General features: G+C 44.8%; 1 protein-coding gene across 1 annotated transcript; it reads right to left on the reverse strand.

Annotated features, from left to right (window-relative positions):
* Nucleotides 1-1,708: 1,708 nt before the first annotated feature.
* On the reverse strand, nucleotides 1,709-10,566 carry LOC133884421 (conserved oligomeric Golgi complex subunit 5-like). The gene is made up of 3 exons (XM_062323818.1): nucleotides 9,380-10,566; nucleotides 7,616-8,089; nucleotides 1,709-2,772 (listed from the first exon to the last, which is right to left on the reverse strand). The coding sequence occupies exons 1-3, from the start codon at nucleotides 10,439-10,441 to the stop codon at nucleotides 1,858-1,860; spliced, it is 2,451 nt and encodes an 816-aa protein (XP_062179802.1). The 5' UTR covers nucleotides 10,442-10,566; the 3' UTR covers nucleotides 1,709-1,857.
* Nucleotides 10,567-14,469: the final 3,903 nt, after the last annotated feature.

Below are 14,469 nucleotides of genomic sequence, written 5' to 3' on the forward strand. Positions count from 1 at the left end.
GGTGCTAGACGGCGAAGAAGAAAGAAGAGTAGCAATAGACAGACACACGCGCAAAGAAAGGATAGATGGAGGTCAAGGACAGACGAGAACACGGCGCGGGCGAAAAGGCCGCTCAGGGAAATCTGTCCCCTTATAAATGTAAGGGAGAGATTACCCCCCGTCTAGAAAAACGAGCGTATACCCTATCCCTTGGCTTGTTAGGCCATGATCGTAGGGAAACGAAACCGCCCCCCCCCCCCCCCCCCGTGACCCCCTAACCACAAGATGCCACGCGTCCCACGTTCGCCTGACAAGGCGCAGTCACACCCTTCTCACAGGGCACATTCATTGCCCCTTGTCACCAGTGTCATTGGACGGAACATTCAGATCAAGTGGGTCTACTCTTCCCAGGCAAACCAAGCTATATTAGGGATCAAGAGTCATCGACAGCAAGCCAGGGACCGCTGGAGGCCCTGCTTTGAAACATCGCGGGCCCGACCGCTCCGCTGGCCGCCCTCACGAGGGGCTACTGTTGGGGGTCGTTGTTAAGGACCCCCGACGGCCCCATGGCTTCGCTGGCCCATGTCCATGGGCCCACGCCTCCCGAAGGCCGCTTTCTGACTTCCAAGCTTTAGAGTAATCACCTTCCAAAGCCTCCATCTCCTGGAGCTATGCCTCCCGAAGTCTCCATCTCCCGGAGCCACGCCTCCCCCGGAGCCCCCGTCTCCAGGGCTCGGGCAGGCTTCCCGAAGGCTACGGGGTAAGCCATTAGATCCCAAGAAAGATTTGCCAGGAGAGGAATGCCGACCATCCTTTGCCTGCAAGGAAGTGATCGGTATTAATTAACTAGGCTAGTGGGTGCTGTCCCAATACCCTAGTACAATGGAGGTGGTCCTGATATCCCTGACATCACGGCGTCGGGTCGCAATTAGCGACCGGCTCATCCCTCTAGGTACAGGCACCTCAACAATTATCATGGTAGATATTTATCTCCTTTGTAGGGTAAAAGGTAGCTATTCAAGATAAAGTCATGTAATTCATCCTTATCCTGGATATTTTGCACATAGTGGTAGCTTGCACGCTAAACTACGCCAAACCCTATAAATAAGGGACCATATCCATCTGAGCAGGAGGACACGCTCAACACAACACGGAGGAGCATAATCACAAAGTTTTCATGTGATACTCCCCCTAACCCAGTCCATATATTTACGGTCAATACATTCGTGATGTTCATTTCTCTCAAACTTCGCCTCTGAACTTGAGTCTCCTACTTAGAAGAAACTCTCATCGTACTTACTAGAGCAAGACAATCTTTTGTTCCAACAGTTAGTACTCTTATAATCATGTTCCTTTGGCACGGTGATCGAGAAATCAAAAATTTGGGATGTGTATATATTGTATACAGTAATTGTATATTGTATGAGAAAATTCTTAGGGAAATTTTTCGTTATGATCCATTCGAACTAAGGAACTAGGTTCAATTCTTGGAATTCTGGATGAATTTTAACACAAAAAGTTCCTTGGCCTTGCATTCTTAGGGAGCATTCAAATACATTTCTCTTAACAATTCCACTGTTTGCATCCCTATAAGATTGCAATAGCATTACTGCACATTACCAATTTTTCTTCCATTGATCCCTTATAGTTTCCACGACTGATTGATTTGAAAAATGGCATCTTTTAAGGTATTTCATGAATCAGAATTCCGAAGATACGAAAGCTAGCAGAACCACAAGACAACTCTGTATAACGAATATTTTCGAAAACAAATGCAATTGCTATTTCTTGTGTATAAACAATGCCAACGCTCACGCGACCCCTCGAGAAACAAATGCCTACAGGATGATACAAATGCACGATTGAACTGAATACACGTTAGGTCGTGGCCTGAGACAATGCAGCTCCAATTTGAAGCATGAGAGGATACACTGGACTGAACTCCTTGTCTCCACGGGACCTGACCCTCGTCCCGTAGTCATCCAGGGTCGCCTTAACCCCCTTCCATATCTGATCCTCACCTTGCGAGTCAAGCCACAGAGAATACTGCAATGGGGTGAGCTTGTTGCGCTGCAAAGGTGACTGCAGTTCATCAGGCCCTCGAGAATACAGATGGTGGAGGATCACGCTCGGTGGCAAGTCCTGAAGGAGTGGATACTTCTCAAGCTGAGATGTTTCCAGGAACAGGACAGGACGGAATGCACGTAATGCACGGTATGGTGCACCCAGCTGCTCCACTGGAAACAGATTCTGACCAATGGCAAGCTCCAGCTCGGCCATGTCCCGCGCCATTCTCAACTTCCCTGCTTCTGAGAGTGGCCTGACAAGAGAAGCATGCCTTATGAAGAATATTAGGATCCTTGAGGCCATCCTTCTAACCATGATGGTGCAAATGGTTTCTGAACGGGAGGATGATGAAGGCAAAAGCTTCGATAAGAACTCGCTGCGGTAGTGGACAGCACATTTCTGAAGCTCCTCCATGTAAGCTGATGCATTGTTATCCATCGCTGCATCCATTCCATGGCCTGCAAAGTCCTGCTCGTGCATTTTCAGGATGCACGACTCAAGACGATCAAGCATTGCTTGGAACAGGGAGGTCACTGAATCACAAGCAACACCGTAAATGGCACCGAGGGAGGGGCAAAGAACTTCAGAAGCAACATTTGGGAGTGTTGACAAGACGCTAGAAATGCGTGTGTGAACCTCCTGAAGGTGGAGACACAGAGCAAAGTTTTTGAGTTGGGCTGGAGTCGATGTGCCGGTAACTTGGCGGGCTTCGGGGCCAGTGGAGATCTACATTTAAAGCAAAATATATGTTAGCGACTGACACAGAAAGTAACGCAATGCCCAGCGACCAACATATGTTAGATGGGCATAGTACAAGCATGCAACAAAGAATGGAGCAAAGTAGTAAGGTATTGTCGAATGCATGTGAAGTAGTTAGACAATAAAACAATCAATGAGAGAAATGGAAAAAGATGGAAATAATCCTTGTAACGATATGCTTTGATGATCCAGCCTTGGATAAACATTGTAGGACAGCCAAAGCGTACAGTGTGTTGTCAGTTATTCGAGTTGCAAATGAAACCCACTAGGGAGCGTTTGGTTAACAGAATCCTAGATTAGTGGGAATCCTAACATCCCCATCAATCTTATTTGTGCAAGCCCAAATTCCCTTCTCTCTCTCTCTCTCGCTGCCAACCGGGGGCCACCCATCATCTTCTTCCTCCCCGTCGCCCTTTTCTTCCTGTCGCGCTTTGAGCCGACACAAATCCATTGATTTCCGCACGAGTTAAGGCATTAACTGTCAATCAAGTCTCCATTGGAAACCTGTGACCACAGATTGATGGCAGACTTCATTTTTTTTGGGAAGAAATGATGACGGGAAAGAGAAAACCGAGTCCTAATTTCCGCCACCATGTTAAGAACCCCAGGCCAATCCAAAATTCACCTCCTCCTAGCTATAAAACCCGCGATTGACCTTCGGTCGAGGTTCCTTTCGCTCCACCGCGCCCAAGCCCACAAATTTCGTCAGATTTCCTCCACCAGAGAGCCCTTGTGCCATCGCCGGACTTTCTCCACTCCTCGCCGTAGTCGACGTGCCGCTCCAAGCCTCCCCGTCTGAGTGCACGCATGCGTTCTCCGTCTGCATCTTGTCGTCCGCGACCGCTGATCGTCGAGTTCCGTTTCTGAAATCAAGCTCCAAAGGCCGCTAGACCTTCAGCGTGGAAGCTCGATGCCGCCAAGCCGTTCTAGTCTCCCTTGACGTCGTCCAACCTGTCAAGCGAGTTCACCATCATCAACTCGACCTCCTCCGTCTTTTGCCGTCACCTTCCAAGCCCGCAACGTCATCTCCGCTTCTTCTCCAACGAGTTATGTCGTCCTGAGCTCACCGTCGTCGTCACATCCACGGGTCTTGAGGTAGCCCGTCTTCCCACCGTCAAATCTTGAATAGTCGGTTAGGATTAGATCAGAGATACTCCTTAACGCTGAACGATTTCGGCCATCCATTCTTGATCACGCAGCTCCGATTTAAGTGCCCCCATCAACTATGCCATGCCAGCGATCCTAGTCAGCGCGCCACATCGACGTTTTGTCTCACGTGGCGCATGTTCCTTTAGAAGAATAATTCGTGAAAATAGTTTATTCCGAAAAATAGGTTTCTAAAAAAATTCTAGAAAATAGAAAATGATTTAGATAAATGTTTTAATATGTTTTCAACTTTGTTTTTATTTCTGTAAATGTTATTTATTGTTTTTCTAGTGTAAAATTATTGCAAAAATGATAGAATAAATGTTTTATTTTGGAAAATATAGATTAATACTGATAATGTTTAAAAATGTTTTCTTTGATAAAATAAATGCTTTTAATATGTTTTGTTTCATATAAAAGTAGTTTAAATTTCTAAAAATGTACATAAATTCTATAAAATTGTTTTGTTCAGTTTTATGCTATAAAAATAATTCTAGAAAATTTCAAATAAATGTTTTAGGCCTTTTAAAATTTTGGTTTAATTCCAAAAATATAGTTTTCGTCTTTTTTTGGCTGTTTATAATTCGTTTAGCCGTAATTTCAACGTCGTTGCTCCGATTTGGATGGTTATTGTGTCCAAATCTTCCTAAAATCGTGCCCTAGTTAGCGTTAGCGTTTGTTGTGTAGCTTCGTTTGGCGCTTGTTCTTAGTGTGTTGTTCTCTCCACGTGTAGACGATCTTGTCCTGAAGCCTTTCGAGAATTTCCAAGACCAAGACTTGGGGTGATTTCGAGCAATATTTCGCAGAAGGCAAGTATCCTTGAACATCTTGTGCCTATTTTTATAAATATTTTGTTTTACAACTTGCATGTTGGTCAAATATGATATCCCATGATTAGAGTTTACTAGTATTTTCCCCAATATTCCTTGTAGCCTTAGAATGTTTATCATGTTATGGGTAGAATGTGCTTAGTTGTGCTTACTCATAGGTAGCATAAGTTGATAAATTGTTTAATGATGTGGAACATGATGATATTTGGTAAAAAAAATGCTTATACTTGAAAAGTAGGGTCTCGACAAGTTTGGCTTGATGGTTGGCCTGTGGATGTATTCCAGGCAAGAATGTTGGCTTTGTCGAATATTGGTTATCTCCCTGTGTTGGTTGATGGTGGTCTTGCCTAGACCATGTTAAAGACCAGTTCGTGGAGTGATCACCTATAAAAACAGTACAACTACAAACCTAGTATGGGACGGATCTAGTTGAGTAATTCGCTATCCTCTCAGCATGATGTAGATCATTTGGTGATGTGAAAGGGTATACTTTCTGAAACTGTAAGGAGCAATAGGGGGCTTCTTAGGTGGAGGGTGTACTCCACTTATGTATGACAGTGAAACCTCAACAGATAGACACGTGCTGAGAGAGGCGTTGGAAAGCCTTTGCAGTGGATTCCTAGCGCACACCTCGGAAGTGTGTAAGAGTCATCCGTCGGCCAATGGATACTCGGCAAAACAGGAAGACACGTCTTGTGGGTAAACTGTACGACCTCTGCAGAGTGAAAACTGATATATCAGTCGTGCTCACGGTCATGAGCGGCATAGACTCCTCACATGATTAGTCAAGTGGTTTCGGATAGTTTGGATGGTCTTTGGTTGGTTCGGGTGACCCCAGTGGTGGGAACTGTGATTCTACCTTGGTTTTGGGTAGAGGTGGATAGAACCTCAAATGAGGAGCAAGGTGGTTGGAACATTGACTCAGGTTTTAAAAGATCTTTCACATAGTAAATATGATGCTTTTATAATTGTTTTACTACAAAAATGGCATTTATGCAAATAAACCTCTATGTTAAGCCATTCTTAATATTGTCCCACATGTCATACTTTCCCACGCTTGCTGAGTATCCATATACTCACACTTGCTATACTTAGACAATGTTGCTCAATCGAGAAAGATTTTGAGGACTTCACAGAAGATAGCGCGTTCTAGGGTGTGTTCTCCGTCGATTGCATGTGGAGTCGCCTAGTTGAAGATGAAGGCTACGCTTAGTTCCACTGTTGTATCTTTGCTTTTTGACCTTCGCTAGTCCCTTTTTGTAAGATCGAAGGTACATTTAAGTTAATGATATTATTCTGTTATTTCACTTATGACGTTACTATATGTATGTAACTTGATCTTGATATGCATATAGATTGCATTCGGTTGGTTTTAAAACCGGGTGTGATATTATTCCTGGGAATCTAGGATTGGATTTAACAAGGGAATATGCACCGGTAAGGCATCCTAGTAAGTTCATGATGGACTCTTTACTCGTCATCGGCAGCGAGCCTCCAATCGATTCCAAAATCAAACTTCAATTAATCAAACCGATCTAGTCTGCTCCTAAATCCAGCACCAATGCCTTGCTGCTAACCCCTCCCAAATCAAGGAAACAGCTAGTAGAAACATGAGAGCAGGAAAGAATCTGGAAGAGTTTTGACAGTACGATAGTTTCCAATTCACAAGCAGACGAACAGAGATGGATGGATGGAAGATTTAATTGGGTGCATCAAGTCTTGAGATCAATGAATTATTAAATTGGACAGAGAGGGAAGCGACCAGCGATACTGGCAAGAAGACTTACAGGGAAATTCTATTGCGCACTCCGGAAGATCGCACCAGCATGACAGCGATCCCGCATAAAAATTTCTGGACGAGGTGATTCCTCTGAGCTAGTAATCTCGGATAGCTGCCTATTTCAAAAGGAATCACATCCCCTCCCCCCCCCCCCCCCTCCACTACTGGAATCTAGTTACAACAGTAATATTTCATTCCCTTCCTAAATTTTAGGATGTTTGCACCAAACGGTGGAATCAAGCCAGATTACCAGGAATCTGAGCATTACCCCAACCAAACGTTCCCCTAGTGCACAATACAGCAGGCAAGTATCCAGCAGAGTGTATTAACTGTGCAACTGTATTTTGTCATGACTTGTACAAGCTAGAGTTTCATGGTCTCTTTACTTCTATTTGCTAATTTGCTTGATTCAATATGTGACTAATCATATAAATTTTACTTTGGTCGAACAAACAAGAAAGCACTAAGAACCAACTGTTGCACAAGTTTGCCTACACCAGATTGACTAGATAAGATCTATAACCGGTTTCACTCAGCCAAGACCAACAATCACAAAACTGATCCAAATTTGCACAGCGTTTTATTGGCCTTAGCTAGTATGCTTGATTCATGCTACTAGTGCTACTGTGCTAGCAAGGGTTTTCATAAGAACACAAGAACCTAGAAGTCAGTAACATAACTAACAGCGTATAGAAATATGGATTCTGAGATTTCAACTGTCAACTCAATAACTCAATTAAGACTTGCGAAGCATCATTCCACTTAAGATATGGAGCTGGCAGATACAACTAGAATCATCCAAAAGGACATTAGTCAGGCTTCAACGAATTTTGCAGTGCAATCAGTGAAACAGGTCCTGACATGACTCACATGAACAGACAAAACGATAGTGAAATCTAGAATATACAAGTTTCAAGTCACACCATCAAAACTTACCGGTGTAGGCAGCCATAAGGACTACATTCACTCATAGCTAAGGTAGAAAGCATGTGAAATGCATGGGAAAAACTATATATAAATAGCTTTACTAGATCAGTAAAAGGTAAGCGCATACCTGATATTCAGCTCTCTGTGCTAAAAGAAGCAAGATCTTTCCAATTTCACGTAGAACAAGAACAAGCAAATGCCCGTGAGTTCTCACAACTTCAATTTCCTCTTGTATGCGAGAAACTAGCCTTGAGATTTGGTCCTTCGAAGGTATGGTTCCACGGTTTGACATTGGAAATATGCTATTGATATAATCAGATAGGCGACTATGACAAAGAGCCAAAAAGGCTGTCTGGAATATCTCAATGGCTGAAATCATGTGACCTTTTCCTTCAGGAGTGAGAGCTGGAAGGGTACCCTTTACATCAGTATCTCTTGAAATCCTCTCAAGAAGGTTCTCAACCATTGAAAACAGTCTTGGATACCCAAGAGTGAATATTTCCTTCACAAAGCTTGACGCCGTAAAGGTAGATTTCATTTGATTTGCGAAGGCCTTGACAATTGCATCCCAAACTCTCTCTGTTAACAGAGGCTCACCATCCTACAAAAGTTTTTTCCTGTTAAAACAACTGATGGAAATAGGACACCAGAATTATTTACACAGGAGCAAGACAAGTTAAGGTGTGTAATTTTGCATGTAAAAACCAGACTTCACAGAAACTACAAAAATGAAGCCTGAAAAGACCATAGGTACTCGCTAGCTACCAAGTTGACATTTCATCCAACACTAAGCAACATGATCCAAGGGATTCGCTAGCTTAACAAAATAGAATAGAACATGAACAATTTAGGTATATCATACAATTACCATACAAGCAAAATTTAATAAACAAAGAAATTCAAAACTCAAGATAGCTAAACATATAACCTAAAAATGCAATGTGTTAGTTCACATCTTCTTTTAGCACTTGTCTAATAATTGGCTGCTTATTAGTGACAATTTGGCAAAAAAGCAGAACGTAGATGACCCTTCTTGTCTGTTTTGTGATGAAAAAGAAACCATCCATCACCTTTTTTTTCTGACTGTAAGCAAATGTGGTCTTGGATTTCTGATATTACTGGTAAACGAATTGGTTCTGATTTTGGGTCAGTGGGAAGATGGTGGTTGAGTAATTCTAATAATGTGGTAGTCAATATTTTTAGTTCAGCTTCATTGTGGGTGCTTTGGAAACTAGGGAACAATTTGCATTTTCACGGGGAGTCTTGGAGATGCATGAAGATGGTGGAAAAGATGCTGCTGGGAATGGTTCAAAGATGGAAGACAATATGTCCAGCTACAAAAGAGCAGCAGATGGAAGCTGGCATTGCATACTTGGAGAGGAGACTATCAATGCCAACGCAAATTGCATGGAGACAAGATTAAGATGGTCCAATTCTGGTCTGGATGAGGATAATGCAGCAGATGGTGGTGTTGGGCTAAGCAATAGAGTTGTTGTTTCAGTAGCTGTGGCTCCTGTGAGCAGTTTTGAGTGCGGTGCACCTTCTTTTGCTCAAGTTATTCGTGGTCATGTATCATCTCTTTAAAAATGGGTAATTGGACACCCTAAATGTGAACCAGGGGAGACCCTGTTCTCTAAAAAAAAATAATGCAATGTGTTCACTAGATAAGACTCGCTGGTACAGCGATATGTTCACTTTATTCTGGCTACGTTATCATTTTGGATCTCCTCAACAGATACTGTGTCTTAACAGTTAATTCACAAATGAATGTCATTCAATTAATAGTTCCATGACATACACCCACTGCAGCCGCCTTGATATAGCTTAAATTCTAGTTTGCCATTCCAATTCATTTTCACCCAATCTGATAAGTTAATGAACCAAGTCTCACCTGCCAAACCTCCTCAAGGAACAGCATTTGCGTGAATGGCACGCGCTTCTTGGTGAGCACAGTCTGCAGCTGCCAAGCAGCGCTGACCACTCGGTGCAGCTCCTCCATGCACTGCCTCATCCTTTCCCACAGTGCTTCTGCAGCCTTCTTACTCCCACCAATCTGCGGCGTACCGCTCCTCTGCACCCCTCCAGGGCCACCTCCACCGCCAGCAGCCATCGATATCGCCTTCATGTCCAGCGCCACAGCCACACTCTTCGCACCTGCTGCCTTGTACTTGTTTACAAGCCCCTCCACAGCCGGCTTCAACTCCCCAAGATTGTAGTAAACCTGCAGCCCGCACCACACGTCGTTCTGGTTGGACTCCGCAACACCACGATCGATAACAGCGCTGGCCTCTGTGCGTAGCTTGGAGGCGGCGGCATCGACCTTGCGCATCTCCTCGTCAACGGCATTGATCCCGGCGAGGTTCTTCTCCTCGTAGAGGAGGCGGATCTCGCGGTGGAGCTCTGCCTGGCGAGCTAGGTCAGGCGCAGGGGAGGATGATAGGAGTCGGGAGGAGAGGCGGACCAGGCGGTGGGAGTGGAGGAGGAGGTCGGCGGTGGCGAGGAGGCTGGAGAGGGAGGCGGAGGAGAGCGCGAGGTGGGAGCGCGGGGCTGAGAGGTGGGAGGAGAGGAGTGAGAGATGGGAGGAGAGGAGGCGGAGGTGGGAAGGGAGGGAGGAGAGCGACGTGGAGGCGGAACGGAGGGAAAGGAGGTGGGAGAGGAGGAGCGGGTGGCGGCGGAGCACCTCGGCGCGGAGGTGGCGGCGGAGGAGGCGGATGGCGTCCTGGAGCTGCTCGGCGCGGGAGGCGGCGAGGCCGGAGGAGAGCGCGGCGGAGGAGAAGTCGGAGGGGGAGAAGGACGGGGAAAGGAAGGCGGAGAGGACGGGATCGGAGGCGAAGGCGTCGAGCGGGGAGGCCGGGTCGGCGGAGGAGGGCGGCGAGGGGAAGGAGGCCGCGGCGAGGAGGTCCTTGGAGGTCGGCGAGAGGAGGCGCGGGGTGGTGGGCGTCGGCGCGGCCATGGCGGCAGCGGCCCGAGGCGAGGCGGGGGTGGATCTGGGAAGGGGAGGGAAGGGAGATCTGGCGGGGGAGTGGGGAACTGGGAATTCAGCTGGCGTCGTGGTCGTTGCTTTACTTTTGTTCTACATCAGCATGTTAAGTGAGGATTAATCTTAAAAATAAGCTTTCTTATAAAATATAAGAGCGATGGTATATTCAATGGAGCTACTCACTTAAAGTTGATCGATAGATCACAGTATAAAATTATATTATATTTTTTATTCTAAAATACATCTAATTGCTTATTATTTTTCTTTTATATTTAAACGTCTAATATTTACTTTAATATTTATCTTTCATCCATTCGTCACTAGGTTTTTTAAGGATGTATCGCATCCCTTACTTTACCTACAGTGTCAATTTTCTGGAGAGGGTGTGTCGCACATCGCCTCCACCATCATTTACCACGAAGATACTATGTAAGGATTATTACATCCCCTCATAAATTGATCACTATCTTGATCCTTCCTATGGTATGTTTGTATGAATATCTTTTCCTCTGGTATATAAAGGGTGAAGATCATGCTTGTAAGGATAAGAGAACACACTTTGTAACAAGTTTGCCTAACTCATAAAATAATACACAAGATGTAAGGCTATTATCCCACGGAATGCCTGAACGTGGATAAATCCTTGTGTTCTTGGGTCCAGCTCAATATACATCAACTAAAAATGTAGATCAACGCTCATCATCAGGTATACCCTGGATTCATTATCAGGGATCATCCCCCGACAGTTGGCACCCCTGGTAGGGTGCATTTTTAGCGTTTTCTGTAAGTTTGGAGGCTATGGCTAGGCTACCCATATCCAGATCCATGACGACTGCGAAGCCCTGTTTCGAGGACCCCGACCGTCATGAGATTTTCATCATAAGATCCAAATGAGCCCGATGTGCTCTAACCGTGGGATACCGAGCCAGAGTCCGAAAACTCTGAGACTAGATGTGAGGTTCGCATGGCGACCCATGCAGCGGGGGGGGGGGGGGGGGCAATAGTGACGCTCGTGCCGCAGGAACCATATTTAAGCCCCAGGCCGTAGGCCAACAGGGAAACCAGTCTGGCACGAGGCATGGAGATGGTCACATATTGCCCCTGCAACAGCAACAACCACCTGGAGAACACCTACATGAGGTAGAGACCTTGGCACTGGCGTCTTCAAGATCATCACATCGCACGTAGAACGCAAGCGTCGAGGCTCCCTCCTCATAATGTCTTGCTACTCCATGGTCAACGGCTCCACTACAAGGCCATGACCCCCACCAGAACTTGCATATTATGCGAGTACTTCTTAACCACCCATCAGTTGTGGTACAAGAGGGGTCACCAGTAGGATCATAGCTGTGTGATCTCGTCCTCTTGGTAAAGACCACCCAATGTCAATCTGCGGCAGCCGCCACCCCATCCATCATAAGGGACGATCGAGATGGTAGTCGGCAGGTTTCTCAGTGGGCCCCACAACAGGAGGAACTCCAATGTAGCAAACATGCCCTTGGAGAGATTGTACTGACCATATTTATAGCATGCACGTGATTTTAGTGATTAATGATAACATAGTTAATGTGACTAATATGTTTATCAAATATATACTTTAGTAGGTCTTATGGATGCAATACATAAAGAAGTTACCAAAGCTGGGACAAAGATTGATCAAATTGAAAAAGTCCCAAAGAAAGTGTACACGTCAGAAGGTCCGGCACAGAGGAGATTGTACAAGCCAGGGCATTTCAGCTCATGGCAACTGTACACGCTGGAAGATCCGGGGCATGAAGCCAGTACATGTTGGAGTGCTTTTGATAATGGGGAGAAAAGCTAAAGCACGCCAGATGGTCCAGTGATATGAAAATGAATACGCCGAGGTATTTCTTGCAAAGAAGGTTGCAAGTGTTGAAGAATGAAGATCAACACACCGGATGGTCCGGCGCACTGATGATATACATACCAGAGTATTTTGTGTAGAGAAAAAAGTGGCTCGGTTGGTAGAAGCAATGTACACGCCGGATGGTTTGACGATAGAGCTGATGAACACGCTGGAACATCCGGTGTTCACAGAAGGTTTTAGTGGATATCCAATGGCTAGTTTTTGAAAGATGTCCATATCAGATGGTTCGGTGAGTACAATATTGTTTCACCGGATTATCCGGCATTTACAATAAAGTTGAGCCGTTGGAGCAACGGCTAGTCCGCGAGATTAAGGCTATAAATACCCCTCCACTCGGTCATTTGAATGTGTGGTTGTCCAGGGAACCTCATACACACTAAGATAAGACATCTGAGCCACTAAAGTGCTTAAAATGATTATCCAAAGCGATTAAAAATAAGATTAATGATTTATTAGTGCTTATAGGCCTAGAGAGAGTTAGTGCTAGGTGTTGCTGCCTAGAAAGGGAATCAAGGAGTGACCCTATGTTGTACCAAGTGGTACGTCGACACCTTAGAATTTAGGTGACTTGCTGGCACCTTGAACCAGAGTTGCTCAAGCTTGTTGACTCTCCGACTTGGTGTGAAGCGGCGGTAAGAAGTCTGTACGGGAATGCGAAGACCCTTACCTTTGGTGGCTCAAGCTCCGAAGTGAAAACGATGATAAGTAACCGAAAGAGATGCTAGTGGTGAGATCTCTCCTTGGTGGCTTGGTGACTCAATCGGCTTGAGGCCTTGCCGTGGAGGCTTGAAGGCTCAAGAGCCGTGACTGGAAGAGTCTTGGCAACCGGGAGCATATTCTTGGTGGAGCTTCAATCTGAATTAGAGGTAGCATTCATGCCATTGATACCACATGATCAAAATACCTTGTACCGAGTTTGCTCTCTCTACCTTATTTACGTTTTCGCACTTACATACTTTAAATTTACCTTCCTAAGTAGGTTGTAAACCTTTGAACAGTACAGTAGACATACTAGATAAATATAGAGCACATTTAGATAGAAATTAATATAGGATTATGTTGCGAAGTTTTATTTTTCAAAAAACGCCTTTTCAACCCCCTCTAGGTGACATCTAGTACATTCAATTGGTATCAGAGCCTAATATCTTACAATGCATCACTGCCTAGAGAATTGAAAACGTCGACATCCGGGGGGGGGGGAGTTCGAAAATTCTGGGAAGCCTGAAAAGTCCTAAAGATGATGCTTCAAAGTCAAGCGACGGTAAAGGTAAGAGAGTTGCAACCGAATCCAATTATGATAAATTGAATGCTTTCAACTCTTATATTTCTGTGTTGTCCAGGCGTGTGCCATATTTTGATGGCACGCACTATGCTGTTTGGAGGCTCAAAATGAAATTGCATTTAATTTCTCTTTATCCAAGTATTTGGAAGATTATGTGTACAGGTTTTGAGCTACCGGATGACGACAAAGAGCTCACTCCCAAACAAAAGCAAAATCTCGACCGCAATGCACAAGCCGCAAGTTTATTGCTTGGCGCCTTTAGCTCTGAAGAGTTCAACAAGGTGGATGGGCTTGAGTAGCTAAAGTGATATGGCACACACTCTAAGTCATACATGAAGGCACCACAAGCGTGAGAGAATCTAAGATAGAGTTGCTTGAAGGAATATTGAGAAGATTTATGATGAAAGACGATGAAACCCCTTAAGCAATGTATGATCGCATGATAGTGATAGTAAACAAGATTAGAGGGCTTAGAAGTGAATAGCTAGATGGCCACAAAGTGATGAGAAGATTGCTAAGAGCTTTTGTGCAAAGAGATCCCACATTGGTCACTCTCATCCGAGAAAGAAGGGGCTACAAGATGCTCACACCAAGTGATGTGCTTGGTAGAATTCTTGCTCATGAGCTCATGGAGAAGGAAGCCAATAAAATCAAGAACCTTATCAAGCAAAGCTCAACATCCAAGAACAAAGAAGTAACATTCAAGGCAAGCAAGAGTAAGAAAGTTGAAGAATCAAGCTCAAGTGAAGATGAGAGCTCCGATGATAAAGATATTGCTTTATTTATGAGGAAATTTAAGAAATTCATCAAGAAGGGTGTTTATAGAAAGTA

This window comes from Phragmites australis, chromosome 11, assembly GCF_958298935.1.
Source record: "Phragmites australis chromosome 11, lpPhrAust1.1, whole genome shotgun sequence".
NCBI classification, from domain to species: domain Eukaryota; kingdom Viridiplantae; phylum Streptophyta; class Magnoliopsida; order Poales; family Poaceae; genus Phragmites; species Phragmites australis.